Below are 25,689 nucleotides of genomic sequence, written 5' to 3' on the forward strand. Positions count from 1 at the left end.
ATTAGTTAAACTTTCAACTAAAGAGACGATGAAAAAAAGTCAGTCTACACAAGAGTAAATAAGTATCAGAATTAAAAATGCAGCTTCATGTTTCTAATATCATATAATGGTCTAGACAATGCTGTTTGGAATGAACAAGTCTCTGTTGGGTCCCACACTTTGCCACAGCAACTTGCCATGTGACTTTAGGCAAATAACTGAGCTTCTCTGAGCCTCAGGTTCTTTATCTGTGAAATTGGAACAAAGGGATCGCCTGTATAGGGCTGCTGAGGATCAGGACAAGACACTGAAACTATTCACCCTGTCATGGACTCTGGAGCTGAAATGGTTTACTGAGCTCATGAATCCCATTAAACTGTATCATTTCTAGTCAATATCACAAGAGTCACAATGGCACAAATTTTGACTCGTCTCAGCCTGATTTCTAAGAAGCCAGAGTAATGAGAAAAAGTGGCATTTATAGATGTTTAAGTCATTTACTGTGAGAATTAATGCTTTTGCACTGTTGTTAAAGATGAGATCAAAAACAATCATAGATTTTGCAGGTTATTAGAGAAAGGAGCACTGTTCATTTAAAAAGGATCACTATTAATAGTAAAGGTACTCCATCAAAGTGTTTCTCAAAAGCATCCTGAACCATTAACTTACACCAATGGTTTATAGAAATGATCCTAAAATATTTTAATTTCACGCCTGAGTCTATCCTTGTGTGTGTGTCTTGTCTACAAATAGAATCCAATCTATTTACAAGCAGGGGAGCTAATAAACCATTTGCAAGGTAGTTTTGCTTTCGTATATAGTGACCAGTAGCTGCAAAATTGCTGTCTATATGCTGAGGTGATCCAACATTGTTTTTTTCTAAAAAGCATCTATCAATTTTTCATTCACAGGCTCAAAATAGGACAAAGTTACTTACCAGTGGACTTACTATGAGCCTAGTTCCTTTTGCCAAGTATCTCAATCCAACCTGGTTACAGATAATCACCCTGGTTGGAGGTTCTAAAAAATGTCAGCCTTCTCCTGAGCTTCACGGCATGACCAGCAGGTAGAAACCTTGTCCTGGCAATATGATCTTCTGGGTTCCCTTGGAAGTCCTTGAATATAGGCTTCACGGCATCTGGCATTTTGTAAATTTCCTCAGATTAACTGACTCAAATGTCTGTTTTTGAAGGAGGCAGTATCAAGGAAAAGTGCTGACAGAGAATGGAAGTGCTAAATAAAAAGAAAGAAAAATGAAAGAAAGGAAGGAAGGAAGAAAGAAAGAAAAGAAGAGAGAAGAAAAGGAAAAAGAAAAAGAATTAAAAAAAGGAGGAGATAGGGACTGAATGGCCAATCAAGAGGCCTTTTCTAAACTACCAGGAAAAGTGTTCAGAGAATTAAAATGTTTGATTTCCAGGTGTTCAAGTGTGTGAAAGTGTTCAGAGATCGCATCAAAGGAAGAGCCCTTCTGTTCTCACAAAAACCAGACTTGCTCTGTTAGCAATTTGGGATTGTATTTCTTTTTTTTTTTTTTTTCAAGATATGAAGTTTATTGTCAAATTGGTTTCCATACAACACCCAGTGCTCATCCCAACAGGTGCCCTCCTCAATGCCCATCACCCACCCTCCCCTCCCTCCCACCCCCCATCAACCCTCAGTTTGTTCTCAATTTTTAAGAGTCTCTTATGCTTTGGCTCTCTCTGGGATTGTATTCCTGAAAGAGGATACGCTTCAGTAACTGAGAACACAAATATGCCAACAGAAATGTACCTGAGAAATGTGAACAATGTTCTCCATTTTTTCATAGTCACGTTTACCATTTGCCAACACGCATCTTTACCAGGCAACGCAAAATGAGAAAATAATTTCCATGATGACAATATTTTCCTGGAATGTAGAAATCTGTAGAATTCTATCTCCCAGAGAAAAATGTGTTTCTTACTAAAACTAAAGTTTGAAAACAAACCCAGTTGTCTGATATGTGGAAAGAAGAAGCCTCTTGGAAGGGATTCCGTGATTTTTCAGCTGTACCACTGCCTCTGGGGTTAACTACCTTCAGACAAGACATTTGCCATTTCTGGGCCCCACATCCCACTGGTTGTGTGGGCATTGGGCTCTGTATGTCCAAAGGGCCCTTCCTGTTCCAACAGTTTATGAGTCTGTGACTAAGAGCAGGAAATGATCTGTGGTTGCTCAAGTGAGAAAGGAGTTGAGGGTTAGCAATAGAAAAGGTTTTCTACAGGTTCCTTTTGCCTTGTGACATTGTGAGTGCCCAGCTGGTAAAAGAGCAGGTAGCTTCATCAGACTTGAAGACATTATTTGCTTATCAAGCAAAAGACTCCCTTGTCTTTCATATCTGTGTCCAAACTGAAATTGGGCTTATCTTATAAATAATATTGGTTGAGTCATATAGGATTCATTTCAGGGGCTCCCCTTCTTTTATTTGGTACTACAACACAGTGGTCTTTTCTAGGGAAACCCCAGATAGCTTGCAGTGTATATGCAATGTTTTGTCTTGTGTTCGGGTAAAGGAGAGTTGATCCTGAGGCATTCTCATCTTGGTGTCTCCATTTGAAAAGCAAGGGAGTGGAATCAGAGGCCCGTGAACAAGTTGACAGTGGACATATAAACAGTGAAAAGACAAGAAAGGAACATGGTCAAGCTACAAGCTCAAGCCAAAGACACGTGAAGTTGGCATTGCCAGTGACTGGTCAGAAAGGACTCCAAGAGGGGGCATGAATCAGGACTGGGGAGCAGTACCAACCGTTGTTCTTCAGGGGCAAGAGTAAGGGAGGAAAATCTGCTTTAAAACCAGTGAAGGACTGTCCAGTAAGATCTGTCTCAGTGTTATTTTATTATGTTGTTGTTACAAAGGACTATCAGATCCCAGAAGACCTCACCAAAACACCCATGTTGTAATAATTCAACGTTAAATACTTCTTGGGAACAATATAGTCAAATTTTTTTCTTTAAGTTTTACTTCAAAAAAAACTATACTTGAGCTCCTTTTCACCCCTGAGTTACAGATTTTTCACCAAATTTCACAAGTATGGCAGCTGTATGGCTATCATGAGAATTGGAAGTAAAGCCTGATTCTGTGCTCGAACTGCCCTGTGTGGAACCTCCTTCAGTCCCCAGCAACCCTGTGAGAAAGATTTAGTAATGTTCCTGGATCACACTGTCAGTTAAGTGACTGAGCAGGAATTCAAACCCAGGTTTATATCACTCCAAAGGCCTTGTAGTTTCCATCATTCATTCATTCATTCATTCAAAGTCAAGAAACCATTTTGCACACTGGTGAAGGCTTCCTTCCCAGAACCTTCTCACAGATGGAGAAAGAGAGAAAAATCAGGACACTTACAAAAGCCAGCCTGGGCCCCCAAGAGGTAAGGCTGGATGATAAAGATAACTGAAAGTAAGATCACAGATTGGGTCCTTTGGCTCCTTAGCTCAGACCTTGCTGAGGACACAGATGCAGGAGAACAGTCCTATGTAGACAGTAGCCAGGTCCCTCCAGGAGCTAGAAAGGTATGTATATATGTTTACAGGGGTGTGGCATAGTGGGAGGGCTTCTGTTCAGTGACAAGGCAGGACAGCGGGGACCTGCTGGGGTATGCCTCCTGCCTCAGTGCCAGGAAAGCGTGGCCTGAATTAGGGAGGGGGAAGGAAGTGGTTGATGAGGTGGTTGTTGGCCCTGTGGTGCTGGCTTCAGACTTGCAGGGCCTGAGGTCATCATGTTTTTGGCCTCCTGTTTGCTCTGCCCACCTCAAAATAGGGTGGTGGTCTCTGCAGGACTGTTTGGCATGAATGTGAAGGGACCATGGAGGCAACTTTTTGAAAAACTTTTTAATGTTGATTTATTTTTGAGAGAGAGAGAGAGAGAGAGAGAGCAGGGGAGGGGCAAAGAGGGAGGGAGACACAGAATCTGAAGCAGGCTCCAGGCTCTGAGCTGTCAGCACAGAGCCCAACGTGGGGCTTGAACCCATGAACTGCGAGATCATGACCTGAGTCAAAGTCAAACGCTTAACCAACTGAGCAACCCAGATGCCCCGGAGGCATCTTGACTTCTGTGGAAATGGGAATGGTTTCTACTTGGCAGGGGCCGTTTTATGAGTACTCTTTCTCAGTATAATATTTTAATTTTTTTTTTCAACGTTTATTTATTTTTGGGACAGAGAGAGACAGAGCATGAACAGGGGAGGGGCAGAGAGAGAGGGAGACACAGAATCGGAAACAGGCTCCAGGCTCTGAGCCATCAGCCCAGAGCCCGACGCGGGGCTCGAACTCACGGAGCGCGAGATCGTGACCTGGCTGAAGTCGGACGCTTAACCGACTGCGCCACCCAGGCGCCCCTCAGTATAATATTTTAAAAAATATTACATGTTTAATAAATATTAACTTTCAGAAGAGCAAATATGTAGTGAGCATTCTTTATTTGTCGGGCTTATTTTCTAAACATTCTTCACCTTTTACATCTTCCCAGCAATCACATGGTATGGATGTTTGCAGTTTTCATTTCATAGATCAGGAAAGTGAGGTACAGAGGAGTGACATATGACTCTAGGAAAGTCACAGGGCTGCTACGTAGAACGTGTGGAAAAGATCTTCTTTGAGGAAACTTGGAGAAAAAGGATAAATATGAACATAAAAATGCCCATGAGCATATCACCAAGACCAGCAGCTCTTTCCATTATGGTGTGTAAAGTTCTAGGTTTCTCCTTTACAGATATATGAATGTAAATGTTATTTTGTGGACTACATTATAATGATAAGTTACAGGTGCAATATGCATAGTGTCTTATATTCTTCTCGTTTCATTTCACTTTATATTCTGGTCAACTTCACACATTATCTGGCAGCCAATGGAGGTAAAAGGACATGAGTTGCCTTTTGATCATTGCCTTTTGATCATCACCCACAGCTTGAGTTTTTCACAGTTACTGAATATCTCTGGGCATTTTGCTTCTCTCTGAGAGAACCAGACCATTTCAACATACACAGTCTCTAAATAGGAATCCAAGTTAATATGTAATTATGTCAAACCAGACATTTTGGGCACAGTTGGTGTTATATGTGAGGTAAAATTGATAACCATCACATTCTCTTTTCTCTCTTCTCCGATACAGAGACATTGCATAACAAACTGTGTAAAGTGAGAGGCTGGATTTTACTTGACATTATGAAAGTGGCAGGCATTTCTCTTGTCTCGTTTATATATTTTTTAAGTTTATTTATTTATTTTGACAGAGAGAGAGAGAAAGGGAGAGAGAAAGGGGAAGGAGCAGAGAGAAAGGAAGAGAGAGAGAGAATTCCAAGCAGGTTCCACAATGTCAGCGCAGAGCCGACGCAGGGCTCGAACTCACAGAGTGTGATCGTGACGTGAGCCAAAATCAAGAGTCAGGTGCTTAACCGATAGAGCCACCCAAATGCCCATCTTTCGTCTTTTTTAATAAGAGTTGGGATTTTTTCACTACTGTACGCATGTTTATTGTATTAAAGACCACCAAGAACACAGTATTGGATTCATCATAATATTGGTTCATAAATCACCATAATCATTCATCTACACATAGATCTCTTTAAGTTATTTGTTTTATTCTACTTAGTTGATGACATCTTACTTCATAAGTAGACAAAAACCTGAGAAGTCCTGATTTAACCAGAGAACAAGAGTCTTACATAAAGTACATGCTGCTCTCTACTAAGCTCATCAGCCAGAAGAGCACAGAATTTAATGATAATCTGTCAACACTTGTCCAGTTTTCTGTTTTGTCACCCAAGAAACAGGGCATGCCCTGTTCTGTTAGCAATGCGTCCTTGGTGGCTTTGTGGAAACTGAAATGAAATAAACTAGATATAATCTTCTCCATACTCCCCAAATTGTTTTAATTATTTGGTGGAAACCATAACCCACTTAATTGACCATTTGCTTCATTTCTTCATTTTGCTCCTCCAGGTGGGCTGTCCACTTCTTTTTACCTTGCCCTGGTCATTACAAGGGAGCCCCCCATGAACTGCGTCTATGGTTTTCCTTATTCTCTGGTTGCTGCTTGGAAGCAGTCAATGGAAGCATCAGCAGGAGGCTGAGAGTTGGGAGCAGAGTGAGCTCAGGGTTCCCTCCCTGACAGGTGGCTTTGGGTTGGCTGCATTCTCCCCTGGGCCCAACATATAGGGTCATCTAGCCCAGGACAGAGCTTTATGTTCAGGAACCAAGAGATACAGGTGGGAATGGCCATTCCCTTTTATACCAATTAATTCACCTGAAGAATTTGTTTCTAATTCCAAGCCAGGGAACTAGAGGCCTAGAAATCTAGTACCCAAGGAAGGAATGTTTTTGTCAAGTGACAAGGTCATGGTTCCTTTGAACTTCAACTCTCATTGGCCACCATTCAATGGAAATCAAAACAAAGATATCCATTAGTGTAATCCATAGGCATTAGCTTCCTGGAGTACAGAGCAGGGTAGAGAAAAGAGGAGAACCAATCCTGAGAGGGAAACAGAAGGCAATCAGCAAAGTCCTCCCTTTATGCCCCTCAACACCCACTCCTGTCCTTTGACCAGGAGAGACATCAGTGCCCCCAAAGAAGAGAACACACAGAGTCTTACTCGGAAGTCTATCTTCTTCTCAGTCTCCAGGTGAAGATCGTGTGAACCTGATTTCTAGCAACCTTCCATGGAAGTTAGTGGATCATCTTTTAAGGCAATGAAAGTGCCAGACTACCTCACTGAATGAAATCACAGTTCTGTCCATCACGCTGTACTTGGGGTGATCTCATTCTTGTCTCTGCATCTGGACCATAAGATGTAAAGAAATCTAGGAAGTTTCGGTACAGTGTTAATAAAAAGACTATTTGTGCACTCTCTGTACTACTTGGTGTCTGTCCTACACGACGGAAAAGACACACTCAGCCCAAGAAGCTACTCTGAGCTCTTTGGCATTAAAGTTTTCTCTAACTTGGCAGACAGAGTGAATGGAAGTCAGGAGAAAAAACAAGGTTTTCTTTTGTAAAAGAAGCAAAGGTCGTTTGAGAAGAGGGGAGAAAAGTAATTAAGACAGAGCCAACCACAGGTCTTTCTAACCATCACATTTCACCTGTTGTCTCTAAGTGCTCAGTAATATGCAGAGATTTTTAATATTATGAAACATGTGAATTCCTTTTAAAACAAATTTAAAAGAAAATTTACAAGCAATACAAGGTTTCTATGAGACAAGTTGGGGAACACGGAAGTGACATGGAAAAAACTATCCTGATCCCAATGTGCAGAGGTGATGTCTACCGAGTTGGCCACTCCTCTCTGCCCCAGGTTGTGTCCCTAAACCTGTTCTCGGGGCTGAACATAGAGAACACCCAACCTGAAACAGTCAGCGTGGCTTTCCAGGTGCCTGGAAATTTTTACAATTACGATTTTCACAAGGCGACTCTGACATAACAGACATCCCTTTTCCCACAGTACTGGTATGTATATGGGCAGCCGGTAATGGATAATGTATGTATGAGAATCATGATTCTGAAGATGTTCTTAGACTTCACTCAGCACTTATTTGATAACATAATGTTGGTTCTGTTATTTAAAGTCTCACTCATGCCAGAGAGAAAGCGACGAGTTGAGTCTAAATCATCAGGACATTTCGAGCATGTATCTATGCAAAATCCTCTGGCAAGAGATAATGTGGGCCCCTCAATAATGGTCAAGTATCAAACCAACCTCAACAGACATTAAGAGAGCTGTCACTGTAGTTGGTTCTGCACATTTTAATAAGATGCTTTCAGTGGTTTTATGAATTAGTCATTTAAACAAACATTTCATTGGTAAAAATTTGCTTAAGACAGGAGGGCTGGTTGGCCTTCTGGGTGTGTAGCCAAAGTGTTCTTGGTGACGCTCACCTTAGCCAAAATGCAGGAGGAGGAAATGACTGTAATGTGGGACTTGTCCCCTGGCAATACGGTGGTTTCTCCATGCACAGGGCCACTGTCCTTCCAGGCTGCAACTCAAAAGCAGGATATATAGAACCATGTTGAAAAGTGAGATTTACATTGAATTGGGATGCCGTCTCATGACAGTGTCCTCATATTTAGCTAATTTCTCTCTCACGAAACTGTAATGGTCAGATGACAGAGTCACTCTTCTGTGGCACAGAGTTGGGCACTGAGAGGATACAAGAGGCATGGGATTGATTTTATTAGGATAATGGGGAAGACAAATGAAGGGATATCCCCCAAAACAGAGCACAGCTAAGTTTCTCTACCCTCACTACTTCCTACACATGCTAGAGATCTTAGCTATGACCCAGGCCCTCAGTAGAAGGTGGGGGTATTGGGCTTTTTGAAAAGCAAGTATGTCTTAAATATAAATCCCCCACTGCAAAAACAGAAGCTCAGGGAGTTAGTGAATCTGAGGGACTAATTTCCTTTAGATCATTTAGACTTTCAGTAATGATTTTTACCAATGCAATTAAGCTGTCATTGAACTTTGTATGTTCAATTGAAAATGGGTTTAATTCAGCTTAGACCTCCAGGAAGAACGTTTTTCTTCCCCATATAGAGAGGCAGAGGGTTTTCTAAAAGGTTGACCAAATTTACAAAAAGGTAGTGAACATAGTGACATCGTATTTGTATCATTTTGCCTTAATACATAATTAGCATAATTTTGGCAGATATAGCACCTTATTTTATCAGTAGAGAGCAAAGGTCCAGGAAGGTCCACCAAAATCCCATATGGAGTCACTTTCAAGAAGGGGAAGGCGGAGGGCCTGGGGTCTCGTCCAGGGCTGATGCATGCACCTGCCCTGAGGATCATTTCCCCCACAGGAGAGTGAGCGCCAGGCATGGGTGAAGGTGCTGCAAAGTAAGCCACACTGTTTCCTGGGCTTCTGATCACGGAGTCTCTCTCTGCACAGGAACCAGCGGTGGGCGGAGCGGCAACTTAGAAACTGGAGTCAGGAGCTGCCTTTCAGTCTTGGCTTTCACCCATTTTGTGCGGAATCCCCAGAGAGTCTCTCGGCCTTGAAATTATTTGCACGATATTTTATTCCCGCATTCTTCAGGGGATGTGGTCAGAATCTTAAATGGCCATCTGTCACAGCTCTGTTCAATAGAAATAAATGTAAGTTACCAATTAGAGACAAATTAAAAATGTTCTAGCCGCTGCCTTAAAGGAAGGTTAAAAGAACAAGTAAAACTATTTTTATTTAGGCCAAGGTCCTAAATATTATTTCAACCTGCAATCAATATAGAAATCATTAAAGAGAATTTATCTTCTCTTTATACTCTCCAGAATATGACTTGTATGCTACACAAGCAGCCCATCACGGCGTGGGCTAGAGCACAGGCTACATTTCAAGTGCTCAGTAGCCACATGGGGCTGGTGCCTGGTGCTCGTGGCTGCTGCCTTGAGCAGCTCAGATCCTGCTCCAGATGCTTCAGAAGCTCCGCCCTGGACGGTCTTTGAAAAGAGCCTCCAGATGGGACAGCTCCCTGGGTCTGCACCAGCCTGTGAGCCAGGGCTCCCTAGCCTCTTGGGTTATGTGAAGGGGCCTCCAGGAGAGTCAGGGGTGCTGAGGGCTGACCCCAGGGCAACCCCAGGAACCTAGAGGCAGTGGAAGGTGCTAGTCCCAGGGGGCTCTGAGAGTCAGAGACCTTTTTGTACAGGAACGAGGAAGGCGTGTGGGGCTGTGCCCTTCCCAGGCAGCACAGTAATACACGCCCTCGTCACTCTTCTCCAGCTTTAGCAGCAACAGGTTACAGCTGCTGCCATCCGTGCCCCTCTTGGCCGTGACCTTGTCCCCTTTCAGGATCGAATCCGTTTGTACATATGATCTGTACAGTGCCACTATGAGGAGCCTCTGAACAGCCTTGCCCTCCTGGTGGCGGTACCAGTGGATGTAGCTGACCTTGGTTCTCGCCCTGCACGACAGGATGGCTGAGCTGCCGGTTCGCGCCATGATCAAGGCCGGCTGCTCCAGTCTGGTTTCTGCCAGGCCGCCTGCAAGGGGGATCATGATGAGGCCAGGGAGGCCGGAGCCTCAGGGAACCCCCCGACACCTGGCACGAAGAGGGAGTTGGGACTTACCCAGAAACAGGAAGGCGCCCAGAAAGGCAAGGGGACCCAGCATGGCTCCTAATCCTGTGAGGTGCACAGAAGACCAGAGTGACCTCACCATTGCACTTGCTGGGAGGAGACCACCTGGGTGCATGGCAGAGGGCAAGACAGGGTCTGAGCTGCTTTTTCCAGGTGGTGCCAGCAGACACTGGTGAGAAAAAGGAGAGGAGGCAGGGAGGGAGGGGCCAAGAGAGCAGGGACAATGCAGGTTAGAGGCGGGACCAGGTCCTGCGTTTCTAGTGTTAGACCCTCAGAAATGGTAAAGGCAGGGACTTGTGAGCTGAGGAATGCATCGGAAATGAAATTTTGAGAAAAAAAGGTAACATCGACTTCCAACTGAAAGGAAGGTTCTTTTTCAATTTTGCCTCCTGGGTATAGTTATGATAATTAGCTATTCTAATTATAGCCTGAGAGCCTGGAGGGAGAGGGCAGTGGGGACAGCCAGGAAGGGGAGTTGGCTGGGCCAGGGAGGCTTGGACCCTTCGGCACCCACTTCCAGACCCAGCTCCTGTGCTCCTCCCCCTGGTAAAAACTGGAAGGCAGACAGGCTGAGTTATAACCAGGATTCAAGGCTCAGGTGTCCCAAAATGCAGGCTCTGAGGTTGTGCTGAGTTGGTGAGGTGTTGACTAGACCATTCTGCCAAAAGAATATTCCAGGCCATCATTCAGACCCTCAGCAGATATCTAGGGCAGCTATGCTAAAGTTTTAAGTGGAAAAGAGCGACAATGGAGTGACATCTGCACAGAAAAACAAATAAAATGTGTCTCAGGATAGAAGGTGAGCAGTGTGGTGAGAAATCCGGTGCACTCTTTCCTTCCTACTTTCTCTGTTTTCTAGATTTTCACCAATAAGAGAATCTTACTTTGGGGGAGAATATCCACAACTATCTATTGTTTTATGAATACAATTTTTTTTCACCTTGTCAGCATTCAAAACTCTGTTTCTCTCAATTACTGTTAACATTTTCTTTCAAATACTGTTCAAATTAAAAAGCTCAACTCCTGCTGGCAATGACCAGCCTTAGTGTGTAATGAAGTCTGTCCCAAACCTCAGGCCAAATACTCCCTTGGGTGTGTTAAATGACAGAAGTAAAACAATTTGGCCTGTAGAGCGTGATGTCCTTTACTCAAAAGAGAACATCCACGGGTTGGGGCGTTCAGTGCCTCACAAGCAGCGAACACGGTTCCCCAGGGATTTTGGCAAGAGGGAGTTTATAGAGTCTAAGAAGCGGCCAAGGGGGAACAGGCAGGATTAGGTGGGGTTCAGGGATCTCCCTACAAGGCTAGCAGGTCACTGAGGGAATAAGGAGAGAGCTTTTGGCTCAGGTTGATTGGCTGGGGTCGCATATCTGATCCCATTTAGAACAGGGAAATCATTACAGATTCCTGGTGATGGGGACCGGCTGGCTGGGATATACTGTTTCTGGTCAAGGGCAGCATTGACAGGGACATGTAGCATTCAGTTGGTGAGGTGTTGTCCTGCTTGCTGACCTGGGACCCTGGGCAGGAGCGGCTCCATCCTGGGCCTGGAGATGTATGTCAGCAGGTGACCATTGTTCACCTTTCCTCTACTCTTCCTGCTGTGGGGTGTGCCTGCTCTTCTCTAAGTGGCATTAAAGGTCATATTTCTTAAAAGATGCTCATGTTTAAAGAAATAATAGGGAAAACTCTTCAGCAGGAGAGAAAGAGTAGCCACCCTTATGTGGAGAGTGGAGGGTTCTGATCAGGACCCCACTGACTCCAGGAAGAGAGAAATTACGCTGCACTTGAGGGGGCAGGACGTCCTGTCCCCCCAGGTCATCCCGCTGCTGCCTGAATGAAGCTGCTCTGATGGCCCCAGACCTCAGCCCCAGGGGAGAGGCGGCTGGGTCACAGCAGGTGTGGACTCAGGCAGACCCTGTGCAGAGGGTCAGGTGCTGAAGCTTGGACCTGCTCGGTTAACCTCTGAGAGGCTGGCGTGCTCGCCTCACCTGGGGCAGCTCCCCTCCGCCCTGCAGAGAGTCTGAGATCTCGTCCAGTGTGACCGCTTCCCTTGGTCACGTGGAATAAACGGATGCAGACATGACGGCAACCTTCGGTGAACGGGACAAGCCCGAAAGCCCAAAACAGGAAAGGCACTGACATATGTTGTTAATAGAACTGTGGATAAAACATATTTTCTTTTATCTTAAACTTTTATCTCTATAACTCTGGGTGTTGATTAGAATTTTTAAAAATTATCTGTCTTTTTTTAGACGAGTGACCCCGTTTTTGAAACCAAGTCCCAAGCAGCGTGCTGGAGAGTCCCACTTTGCTGGAATCACAGAAGCTGAGACACTTAAGGATGAAAAGTGTAGGGGCCCAGGGCAGGCTGCCCCCCAATGGGCCACTTTGGCATGAAGGTTATTTGGAGTTAAAAGTCATAAAACCCAGCAGATATGGGCAAAGCTCCCTGCCTTCCCTTCAAATCTCCAAATTTACACTGGAAAGGGGAGCCTGTGCCAGACAGAAAGCTATCAAGAGAGACTCCCCTTTACCCAAGGAACTTACCTGCATGATTGGGCAAGCTTTTTCTTCCAAACAGCTCCTCTCACCTTCCCTCTCCTGGCCCCTTTGTGTCCTCAGACCCTGCCCCTCTCCTTTGCTCCTATCAGCTTCCGGTTGCTTCATTGTCTCTGGAATGTTTGTGTTTGTGTGGGCTCCCTGTACTTATGCTTACTACATTTGATTTTCTTCTGTCACTTTGTTTTTTTTTTTTTTTTCAACGTTTATTTATTTTTGGGACAGAGAGAGACAGAGCATGAACGGGGGAGGGGCAGAGAGAGAGGGAGACACAGAATCAGAAACAGGCTCCAGGCTCTGAGCCATCAGCCCAGAGCCTGACGCGGGGCTCGAACTCACAGACCGCGAGATCGTGACCTGGCTGAAGTCGGACGCTTAACCGACTGCGCCACCCAGGCGCCCCTTCTTCTGTCACTTTGATTCCAAGTCCAGCAAGAGAGACCAAAGGGCAGAGGAAGGTCTTCCTTCCTGGCAAAAGGAAGTATTCATTCCTGAAGCCTCATTGATCCTCATCATTAACAATGAGAAAACGGGGGCTCCTGGGTGGCTCAGTCATCTAAGCCTCTGACTCTTGATTTCAGCTTAGTTCATGATCTCACAGTTCACATGTTCAAGTCCCTCATCAGGTTCTCCACTGACAGTGTGGAGCCTGCTTGGGATTCTCTCTCTCTCTCTCTCTCTCTCTCAAAATAAATAAAATAAAATTTAAAAATGATGCAAAAAATTTTATAAAGATGAGAAAACAGCTCCCAAAACTCAGACGACTCATTCAGTATTAACAGGACCATGAGCGGGTGAGGTAAGAGTAGAGTGCCCATTCTACCTATCAGTGTGAGCACCCTTCAATGAGTGCACCTGTCATTGCAAATTCCATAACTACATCAGAGCGCCACGGCATGTCAGGCATGGGACCAGAACGCTTTCAAACATTCACCTCAAATTATAAACTTTGAAAATAATAAAATTCTGTGAGGCACACATTAATATTCCCAGTCAAGATTGGTACCAGTCAGGGTCCTTGGACATTCCTCACATGGACTTCTTTAAATAGCCGAGCAAATCTGATTATCTTAGAATGAGCTTTGTTACAAGAAATTAGGATCAGTTATGTTGGTGTATGGTTGGCTTTCCTCAAAGGTAAATGGATGTGTGTGTGTGTGTGTGTGTGTGTGTGTGAACACATGCGTGTGTATAGCAAGTTAATTTCATAGAGAGTTTTTGTTGCTACTTAGGTAAAAAGGTAGCCTCACATAGGGTTGCCAGAATCAATGGAAAGAGAGTGGAAGGTGTTCTGCAATATGTGGGAATAAGTTGCAAAATTACATGTTGCTTATCTGAAACTTTTGGAAATGCAAACCAACTGACAATAACATGTCACCTGACACCTGTCAGAATGGCTGTCATCAAAAAAGGTGTCATCACAGAAGCTGGGGAGTAAGGAAGGGCAGGGAGTGAGTGTGGCTGACCATCCTCTGCTCAGGGACCACGTGCAGGGGACACGAGCCTGTCACAGGAGCAGCTCTGAGAGCAGACTGTCCCAGGCAAGCATGAGTGTCTGCGGTCCCGGAAAATCCCTGCTGGGACAGATGTGTCACATTTTCAAATTAAGAAAGTATAAAATTGCCATCACGCTAGAGTGGAAAGAGAATTCTTAAACAAAAGGTATCAAGAGAAGTCTCCCGCACCAAAATGTTAAAGGGCACGAGAAAGCTACAGCACTGGAAAGAGCCCACTGTTGGCAACCAAATTTTATTCATGAAGCACAAGGTGCCTGGTCAGTAGGGAGAGAGAGGGAGACAATGAAAAATCTTAAATTTCATCTTCTGGGCCTAGCTGTTAGTGACAATGTTGTTAGTGTTGTTACTGACAATTATAAATCATTTATATTTACGTTTTTAAATTCACGTTGATAATGTTAGTAACCAAGTTGTCAGTATAAGGGAAAAATACAAATACACCATTTTTAATGATTAGTAAAACTCTGTGATCTATAACTTGAATTCATTTCTCTAAATGTTACTCCTTTTGTAGATATCCACTGAGAAAAACACTAGATCAAAGGATCTATGTTGTGGGATCAAACACCATTCTTACTACGAGCACCAGGGCTCAGGTGAGAAATGACTGAAACCAGAAATGACACAATAGTACAGAGTCACCACGTACGCGCCCGTCTCCATACAAACTATGTTTCAGGACAGCACAGAGCTGATGAACGACAGCTTCACTTCATGGGCTCAGGACCAGTATGTGCGGGAGAAATTAGAACTGGAGAAGGAGGGAATCGCCCTCCTGCAGCCCCTCATGAGACACTGGATTCGGACACGTGTCACCTGGGGTGGGGGGGGGGTCACAGCTCCGTCACCTGCACTGGCGCTGCTCCCACTGCCCTTCTGTGTCCCTGTCCCCTCCTGACATCCCTATGTCTCCCTCACTGTGTCTACTCTTCGCCTTTCTCATTTCCTGTTGCCGTCCGTCCCCCTGCTTCTTTCTCCATGTCTCCCTTTCCAGCCGGCTCTCTTCCTTCTTTATTTCTCTCTATCTCTCCTCTGTCTCCTCCTGATCTCTCTCCCTCTCTCTCTGTTTCTCTCTACATGTCTCTTATCTGTCTCTGTGTTTCTGTCTCTGTTCCTCTCTGTCTACTACCTAGTTTCTATTTCTATTTCTCTCTCTCTCTTATTGACTTTCCACTCTCTCTCTCTCTACCTCTCCTTCCACGGTCACAGTAGCTACTTGAAATTCTTCCTTATTCTGTGCATTTCCCTGTCTTCTGATGACCACTTCCTGTCCTCTCAGCACCCTCTTCATAGGAGCCTCTTTGTCCATCGTTCCTTCTTCTCTCTGCTTCTCTTCTCTGTCCCCTGGGGCCTGTGGGATGCAGGCCTGTGGTCTGTGCTAAGGGGGCAGGATGGGCCCAAGCTCACAAATGTACGTTTACTCCTTGGGTGTCTCCTGATGATCGCACCTGCCACATATCAAGTGATCAGAACGATGATGGCAGTGATAGAACTGTCCCCAACATTGCTGCCCTTGGGGACAAGGTCATTGCATGCACACCTTGTATTTCTATCAGCTGGTTGTGAGGTGTTACCTAGTGACAGTGTGAGAAATAATCTCTTTATCATGAATTATTACAATGGGGTATGACTACATGATCTCTAAATGGATCTCTTTCTCTATGTTGTTTCATGCAAATGACTACTAAACACACTGGACTAAAACAGGGGCTGACCGTGGGGAGTGAGGAAGCCTCACTGGGGCCCAGTTCACTGTCTCTGGCCCGGTGCTGCTCGGGGCGCCTGCAGTTTCCCAGAAACCAGCCCCGTCCCCTGCTGGTGCCGGGGCGGGGCTGGGCCAGGGCACTTTCCAGAAGAGTTGAGGGCAGCCCGGAAACCTCAGCCAAAGCTCCACATCCTGCCTGCCTTTCCCACGGGCTCCGTGGCTGCCAGGTGCACTCGGCCTGTAGGGACCTGCCCGTTCAGACGCCTCCACGTGTGGCCAGCCTTCCAGACCCACTTGCCTGGTGAGTGGTCCAGTCGTGGGGCCCAGCTCTCTGGGAAGCCGCCGCTGTGATCTGACACATGGTGGCTGAGGGGAGAGGTCCTTCTCAGCATGGAGCTGCCAAACAGGGACACTTGGAAGAGTCTGAGTGACACCTCCTGAGTCTGTGAGGATTTATTACATAGACAAGGACAGAATGACAGCTCCAGTCCAAGCCCTGCCACTTGGAGGATGTGTGTCCTTGGGAAAGTCACTGTGAATGGGAATAATAATGCCTACTCTGGAGACATCATCCACTAAGGGCAAGAGATCCGGCCAAGGTGGTTGCTTTGTAAATAAATACGATCAGGCAGTCTTAAGTGATATTCTTATGACCATTTGTTCCTTGTAATAACACGTCAAGGTACTTCTAACAACCACATCTGACAGATCAACTAATTGGAGTCTGAAGACATTTCACCTGCTCAGGGTCATGCAAGTCAGTCAAGGAGCCTTGACTCAAACCCAAGTCTAACAGAGTCCAAAACCCGTCACAGCATCCACTGCATATAAGTAGAATTCCATGTGTACATATAGTTTCTTTTAAGCTCTAGAAAGTAAACAGCCATAAAGGAAATTCCAAAGAAGTCGCAGAACTCGAGAATTTCTCTCACATGCCAATAAGCAAAGAGCATGAGCTATTCTTGAAGAGCAGTCATTCGGGTGACAGTGCTGGACTCCTGAATGTAGTACAGATTCTTCTAGCACTGCTGAATTAGTAGTAGTTTGTTTTCTGTGATGACCAATAGTTTGGAGGTCATAACGGCAATCATTGATCCCTTAAATAATACCAAATAACCTATTGAATGTCAAACACTGCATATATTCATTCCTTCCTTGCAAGCATAAGTAGGTATTACTCATCCCATTCTGCGGATGAGACAGAGGTGTATTTGAGCTTGCCTAGCTGAGAAAGACACAGCCAGAACTTTGAGTCGGCCAGGGTCTCATGGCCTGTGCTCTAAGTAAACTTCTTGGATGTTTGTGATTCGGGGCTTAATTTCTGTCCTCAGTGAGCTGTTGCTTTGAATGCAAAATGTGATGTGGTTCTACTTCCCTCTTTTTCTCAATATTGTGCTTCCTGCTTAAAAACCGTGGTACTTTGCTTGTTACTTACGCTGACTTCTTGCACCCCCTGCTGGCCATTGCAGGTATGTCCTACACCTTATGATCCCTGGATTCCCAGCAAGTGAATTCTCTTACAGGAAAGACTCAGCTTAGCGAGTGGAAGAGCCCAGGAATACCAGGCAGGAGACCTCTTTTTCCACTTGTGTACTCGGTGTGTTTGGGAGTTTTAGGTAGGCGGCTCCTTCTTGTAAAATCCCCATTTCTTCAGGCACAAGTGAGAATTGTCTGATATGTTTGGTGTCCTATGTACTTGTGAAATCTACAGAGAATTGCTTGTGAATAATGCGTCTTTACATCTATATAAACGGCATCGCATTCCCGTCAATCCGTGTCTGTCCCTCCGTCTGTCCACTAGGCTCACTGCTCCTCTGTGCTGCTCCTTCTGCCGCTGGTTGCAGCCACTGCATGAATCCCTCCACCGCCAGTGACAGGCACTTGTCCTGCTGCGCATGCTGGCTGTCACCTGTCACTAACACCTCAAGACACATTTCCCTGGGAATGTCATCCGGGGGTCACTGGTGCTGCTAATGTGACTGACACTTGAATGCGAGTGTGATGCCACCACGTTCAAAGGCACTAACAGGGCAGAACTGGCATCGATGAAAACGTGGAGCAGCGGTACGCTCACGGTCACGAGCAGGCAGTGAGTTCACACCTGCACCTGCGATTCGGCCGCGGCTTCCTCCAGCTTCTCTCGTGTTCGCTCAGCTCTGGACAAGACTCGCCGCCGATGCTCCCTGTGCTCGCGGGCGCCCGTCCTGAGCTTCCACATCAGTTCCTCCCCTTTTCTGTGTTTGTTCAATTCCCTTTTCTGGGGGGACCTTTTTAAATAATAAATCTTTCTTCCCCATCTTACTGACGCTTTCCACATTTATACAAGTCTCTCCACTTGTGCCTTACATTTGCTATTTCCCTAACGAAGTGAATACTGGAGGCCATTTGTATGACCTACCAGGTGGTTTTGCTTTGTGCTTTGGTTTTGATTATGGTGATTTCTGCAGGGAGGAAAGTGTTCTCCAGGGAAAGAGGCCACAAATACTGAATCAAAGAATCCCCTGAGTCGCAGGCAGGTTTTTAAGTCTGCTGCCACGTACCCTCACAGCACTGGTTCATAGCGTAATAATAAAACCTATTTTTTGTTTGAAAGATTTTCTTTCTGGCAAGGGTTTTTCTCTTTTTTAGCGTAGCAACCACACCATTTTATTGTGCCTAACCTCGCCGAGAAGCTACCAGAACTGTGACGTCACTCTCAGCCTCTGAATTTCTTCCCTTCCAGGACTCCTGATAGTTCAGGATGCTTCGGAGAGGGCGGCACTCATACCTGGCGGTCTTTCTGATGGTCAGTTTTATTCTCCTCCTGAATCTGAAGCAGGTAACAAAAATGTGATTATCGTCTGTGTTTTCATCCGTCATTCAAAAGCTCAGCCCTCCCTTCCTCTCCTGTCAGAACGCTGCTGAGCAGACATCTCACAGCGCAGGCACGTAGGAGACAGAAATAAGTGAGATGTGGTCTTGATGTGGGAGCAGTGGGGAGACACAGAGTGTAAAATACGTGTAACCCGGGGACACAGACCCCGTGTGACCAGCCATGTGCATCTCAGAAGACAGGCAGACGAGGGGAAGGGTCCGCTCCTCTTCTTACCCGTCATCCCCTAGCCCGACCTTCCTCCCGGGTCCCCGTGTCTGAGGGTGCAGCTCTCTCTGAGCTGTTGCCCGTGAAGAAAGCAGAGCCTCCCTGGGGACTCGGCCCTTTCTTAGGCCTCACATCCCTGCCTTCTCCAGGCCATTTCCACCCTCTCTATTTCTGCCTCCTTTACCTCATTCATTGCACCACTTCCTGTCTTCTCCACCTTTCCTTCAGCATTCCCTGCTTTGGTTTCTGCAGCCATTTGCTGCCTCGGTCACCCTCTCCCTGCCCCGCCAGAGCGCCATGTCAAATATAACAATTGCATTGTCGTATGGCTTCCTCAAACCACTCATGAGGTGGGAGTCTCATTATCCCTATCAGAGATGAACAATTTGAGGCACTGTGCAAGGTCACTGGAAAAGTCAGAGGAGGAGTTAGGATTTGAAGCCCGTCTCAGTGCTGCGGCCCACACTCACAGCTAATTCATGTGGGCCTTTACTTTCATTGTCACTTTTCTTCTTGTTTCACTATATACAACCTTTAGTATCACGCCGCATAAGAGCGTCAAGAACAGACATCCCTGCATTGTTCCCGGTCTTTGGGGAAAAGCATTCAGTCTTTCAACATTAAGTATGACATCAGCTATGGGTTTTCACAGATGCCTTTTATCAAGACGAAGTTCCTTTGTATTGAGATTGTTTGATCTGTCAAGCTGAATATTCTCTTAAAGCCCTCTAGTGAATATTTCACTTCAGGTATAAACCTTCTCTATTATAGATTTTTAATATCTATTCTTTTTTGCATTTTAAGTAGTTTGCATTAGAATATCTATTTGTTGACTTTTTGTTGTCATACTTCTCTTTAATTCTTTAAACATGGTATTGTATAATTTTTGAACACATTTGTAATAGCGGCTTTGAAGTCTTTGCTAAAGAAAGTAACTGGACACACTCAAGGACAGTGTGTATTCAGTTGTGCGGGATTTTCCTACTAATATTAGTTACGCTTTTCTGGTTCTTTGCCTGTCTTCTTATTTTTTTTCTGGAAAAATGTTTTGTTGAAAATATATCGCAGCAGCGCTGGACTGTGAATTTGCCCCCAGTTTGCTTTCATCGCCGTTTCTATGTTGAGAATGTCGCTTGAGTTAAATCTGCGATATTATATCCGCTGCAGTATGTGGCTGATTGGATTCTCCTGTGTTCTTCTTTTAATTATTTTCTTTTTCAGCCTAGATTCCTACGTAGCACACTGTGTCTACATGGCTTACTGGTAGCCAAGAACAAGTGTGTTCAAGTAACTTAATTAAGATTTCAATCCTCTGCCAAATGTTTTCATTATCTGTGTTGAGTAACTCATTCATCCTTCGGGCAATGGGCACACAGACCATATGTGCTACGTGACAAGTCTTCCCTCGTTATACTTTTTGCTGAGTATTTTCATGGCACCTCTACCTATGCCCATTATGAAGAACCTTCATGTCCATGGAACCGGGTGTTGGGAGGTGGGCGAGGAATGGGACTCACTCTAGACCAGAGCACCACTGCTGTTCCCTGACTTCTGCAACTTTTCAAGCATAAACAACTCTCAGATTGTTGCATGAAATTGGACATTTCCCAATCATTGAAATGGTTAGTTTTGTTTTGATCTATTTTACCTTTGTAGTCGGTTTTCAAGGAGAAGATTTGATGACCATGGCCAGAAGGCCTTGCTTACATTCACTTTTAAATTATGCAAAACATACACATTATTGTGTTTTAAATAAAAGTTTGTCTTTTTTTAGGATGCCCAAATAATTCCAAGACATGTCAGCTCTTTATGGTGAAACACCATTAACTTGACAGGTGGAGAGTAAGCCCAGAAACAGGAAGACATGGTAAGACCATCTTCCTTAGACTCCTGTCCAAGTGGGAAGGCATTTCATCTGCCCCCGTGTGTCTACAGCAGTGGAATAGGCTGGAAAGGGAAGCCTTCCAACAGCGATACCTTTATCTATTTATGTCACCACAAATGTCACCTGAACGGTGTGACATTTATGGGGTTTAGATGTGGGACACAATCTTTCATAATGTTCTCTGCTATTCATTCTCCTGGACCAGATTTGATCTTGGCTATCACATAGCAGACATTGTCTGAAGAAAAAATGTCCTATTTGAGGTGTGTTATCTGACAAGAGGAAAGCAACTGTGAGGCAGGCTGTTTCCTCTGCTTGTGAGGACACCCTGTCCCTAACCCGCTCCCTCGGTCTTCCCACAGATCCTTTTTTCTTTCCCTTCCCTGCTTGTGAGAGGAATACATGCTTTTTGTAAAAATGCACATAGAGAACCCATCCTTCAAAATCTGTGGCCATATCACGTTTTAAAGTTTAGTTTGTATCCTGACAGTTTGGTGTTTGTAAATGTCACAGAATTGTGGCCGTACTGCCGATATTATGTATATTAAAAAATTATAATGTAAAATTTTTACTGTCTGTTGTAGAAATTTTGGAATATCCAGAAATGATTGAAGTCACCCGATTATATTCTTCTTGTCTTTCTGATTTGTGCATATGTATTTAGGTTTTTATTTTTATAAATATCATCCTATGGGACATACAGATTTTTCATTACATATTTGCTTTCATTTGATAGCATGAGCATTGTCTGTGCTACCATAATATCTCTCTCTCTCTCTCTCTCTCTATATATATATATATATATATATAATTTTGGAGCTTCTGGGTGGCTCAGTCGGTTCAGTGTCTGACTTGTGATTTTGGCTAAGGTCATGATCTCACAGTTCATAAGATCCAGCCCCATGTTGGGTTTCATGTTTACAGAACCTGCTTGGGATTCTCTCCCTCCCTCTCTCTCTGTCCCTCCACACTCTTGCTTTTTCTATCTCTCTCAAAATAAATAAATAAACTATGTAAATATAATTGTAAGTGGATGCAGTATATTTCATGGAAATATAATAATTATTTACTTTTCTTCTACTTTCAGACATTTAGATTTTTTTCTGATTTTTAGAAGGAAAATGTACATAATGGAAAACAAGTATTATTTTGTCAGAGATATTTCCTGAAGAAATAACTACGGAATGTAATGACAAGGTCAAATGTGCATTTGTGCAGGTCAGATCAGCTTCCTCTGTGTTTGTTCTGAGAATGGACCAAATGACAGAAGTGCCACCAGGAGGGGCTTAGGAGGCTGAATTTTAACCAGAAAGAGTTTCTTAAGGTGGAAAAAGAGTTGAGGAGGGTCTGCAAAATTATGGCCTTTGGACTAAACCTCAGGAACTCAGTGGTGTGGTCACAGTTTAGAATATCCTGTCTCAGGAGGGGAGCCCCATATACACCAAGTCCACTGATGATGCCTGAGTTGCATGTCAGTATATAATTTGCCCTGGGAGAGAACTCTTTCCTACACATGCTGGACTTAACCAGTAACGTGTGGTCCATGTTCATGGAAGACAAGGCTCACCCAGAAACTGGCTCTTGATAACAGACCAAGAGGAGTGAAGTCTATGGTGTGAACATGCTGTGAATTCCATCTGTTGAAGCCTAATCCATAATCTCAGCAATACAGTTTTGTTTCCCCAGGCACTGGACACATTGGATCCCAGGACTGGGCACCCTGTCTGTACTGTGCTTGGGATGGGTTGGGGTGGGGATGCTTGCTGTTTGTGCTCATGTGGCTGCACAGCCCTCCTCTGCTCAACCCCCAGCACACTTTTACCTCCCGTGCATGTCTTCTATTGAGCTGTGCTCAGCTTGACTCTCCAGTCATTTGTCCCTGTAGAGGGACTTAGATGATTCAGTACATGACATTCAATTACACAGTTGAACTCAAGGCCTCCATATGTCTGTGTTGTTGTGAGGAAGGAAGCCCCTCCTTATTACCCTGTCTACACTCTACCTGTGCTAACAGCTTCACGTGCCCAGTCTTCTGTCACCTTGCCTACACTGACAAAATTAGATGGGAAGTATGAGCCCCGGTAAATCAGACACCATGAAAAAGTGCAGATCATTGGTGGAATGTCAGGATTACCTAGGGTGACAAGAAGTCTGTGTGCTGGTCCATCAGAAGAGTGTCATCAGAGTGGACTGAAGGTACAGTGTCTGAACAGTCCTGGTCATATGACTTGCAAGTCATGAAGCAGCTACGTGGAATGAACTTGGTATAAAATAGGGGAACCCCTCACCCACAGAATAAGAGTATGTTTGGCAGCCATCGTATGTGTGTGTGCAGATGGATTTTTCTTTCATTAGCTGTGACCTTTTGGAAGTGAGCAAAGTTGGCTGTGGTGTAACTGCCCCTATTTTATCATGCAGCACCCCAGCCACCGCTTGCACAGCCCCAACCAGTAGGGGCCGGTTTGACTTCAAGCATTTTCCACGAATCAACCACATTTGACAGAGCACATAGACCAGAAAAACCCTGAGAAAACAAAACACCAGCGCCCTCCTGCCCCCCACACTGTCCCCTGCACCACCTCCCTCCCCCTCTCTGCACCTGCCAGTGTAGAGCAGAGCCCACAGGGCTGCCCAGGTCGGGTTGGGGAAGGTAGGGGCTGAGGATTGGAAGCCACAGGGGACACTGGCTAGGAGTGCCCAGCACTGAAATCAGCCCACACGGCTTTCAGTCATTTGCTAGTTTCCCCTGTTTGCCTCTCTGCTTTCCACATGCAGAAACAGTTCCAGATCTCTACGTAGAGGCCCAAGCACTCGGCCTAAAGAAGTCTGATCAAACTCCCAAAAATCAAGGAGTAGATGGAAATTAAATTTTCTCTTTCTTGTATCTGGTGGATCTTATGTTGTTTCCACAGAGGCTCTTCTATTCGTTTTTCAAAAGCAGCTATTTCACAGAAACTGAAGCTGATTGCAAATAAAGAAAAGATCCTCCCCATTTTTAAATGAGACATTGTTTTCATTCTCAGATATAAAATTTTTTACTTTAAATGCATTCATTAGCACAAATAGAAAAAAAATAAACAGTCATTTATTCTTTTCCCCACCTACCACATCCTGAACATTTTGTTTTATACCCATGTTTGTAGAAATGTATGCACACATATAAATGAGTGTCATACTTCGTGTGTGTGTGTGTGTGTGTGTGCATGTATGTATTATTTCTAAAGTAGAGCTGCATCAGTAGATGAAAATGCTGTTGACCACTTCATGTGCCCAGCATAATTATCTCATCTCATCCATACGACTCCAGGAGATGTGTCACTCTAAGTCCATTTTACAAATGAGAAAATTATGGCACAGGGAGTTCAAGGAACTGTAGACCCAAGATTTAAACCCAGGCACTTAGGGTTCAGAGTCCAAACACTTAACCCCTTCACCACCCTACCTTTCCAGTGTTAGTGCAGCTCTCATGCAGTTCTTGTGACATCAGGAAACATGGTGCACGTGTGACACGGGTCCAGGTCTGACACACCCACCAGTCACATGACATGTGATACTGTCACCACCAGAATGTCTTAAACCAAGTGAGTCTGAATCTGCTGATCTTTGAAGAAGAAATAACCTGGACACCTTCACTGGCCAGTGTCCCCAAAAAAGACATCATAATGACTCTTTCAGGGCAAGAATTAGAAATGTGGAATTGACCATGATTAGAACCAGTGCTGAATTTCTAGGCCCAGTTGTCATGCTGTCTCTTACCTTGGACTCTCAGTTTGATGACACCAAATGAAAGAATACAGAGACAAGAGTAGAGTCTTGATTATTTTTCTTGTTCTTTTTATGAAAAACAGTACAGAATTCATTAACAAAGATAGAGGCCTCAGGGTGTGTAAATTAAAAGGCTTCAAGGAAGTCATCTTGTTAAAGAGCCCCAGGGGACATGACTGGAAGGTGCCTACTGGCTTTTAGGGATAACAGCCAATGGAAAAAGGTGGACCTTTTGTGCCACCATGTGTTAGGAACTCTTCCCATTACCAAAGAGTGTGGGTTTCCCAAGCAGATTGACAGTGATAATGGCAGAATAGACCATGCTCTTGAGGAGGAGCAGGAGGTAGGTATAGTAGGCAGAGTTGTTCACGAGATGCAGATGCAGGGCGTCTAAAAAGAAACCATTTATTAATTTCACCTGCTCTTTTGAAAGGCTAGGACTTATTAATGGGAGCGGGGTCACATTATACATTTCCAATGATCTGGGTTGAATTGACTCTCCTACACCAATACAACCCAGTTGTAAGAACATCTACACCATCGTCAGCACTACCACCACCACAAAGACAACTCAGAATCCAGCTTGCAGGTCAAATCAATCAACAATCTCTGCAAAATTCACTTAGAACTTTCCAAAGTATGAATGGTAAGGTTGCATTTTTAATGAATGGATCCAGTGGGGGGGGGAAAGCATTGGTGATAAATAGCTTTTAGCTTCTTGACCCCGTCTCTGTCTCAGAGTAAGAATAACAGCCAATATACATTGGCCACAAACTAAACACCACTGACTTTGAGAGATTTCCACGCAAAACGTTAATCTTATTTAACTTTTCAATAACCTATGAGATTATTATTCTTATTCCCGTTTTATGAATGAATTGAAGACAGAGAAGTAATTTGCCTGATCTTATACCATTAGTAGGTACCCGCAACATGACATTTAAGCAATATTTTCAGCTGTGCTGTAATTCCGCATCTCCACATGCAGTAAGTACCCATCAAATGATTAGCACAAATATAAAGAAGAATTGCTTATTTTGAAGGATATTAGCCATTACATGTTGTGCATTCAGTGAGATTCCTAGGAATCCTTGGAAATTTGGTGGTGTTCACAGTG

General features: G+C 44.5%; 1 protein-coding gene across 1 annotated transcript in view; it reads right to left on the reverse strand.

The window, feature by feature from the left end:
* Window positions 1–10,177, reverse strand: part of LOC124524968 (immunoglobulin lambda-1 light chain-like) — a 30,958-nt gene extending 20,781 nt beyond the window's left edge. The window contains exons 1-3 of the mRNA XM_047097422.1: window positions 10,051–10,177; window positions 9,657–9,963; window positions 2,803–2,815 (exon numbers count right to left, since the gene is read on the reverse strand). Of these exons, the coding sequence (XP_046953378.1) occupies window positions 2,803–2,815; window positions 9,657–9,963; window positions 10,051–10,174 (444 nt within the window). The 5' untranslated portion in view covers window positions 10,175–10,177. The remainder of the gene's footprint in view (window positions 1–2,802; window positions 2,816–9,656; window positions 9,964–10,050) is intronic.
* Window positions 10,178–25,689: the final 15,512 nt, after the last annotated feature.

Source organism: Lynx rufus, unplaced genomic scaffold, assembly GCF_022079265.1.
Source record: "Lynx rufus isolate CCGP_SWC_20201006 ecotype Redwood Valley unplaced genomic scaffold, mLynRuf1.p SCAF_4, whole genome shotgun sequence".
Classification (NCBI taxonomy): Eukaryota; Metazoa; Chordata; class Mammalia; order Carnivora; family Felidae; genus Lynx; species Lynx rufus.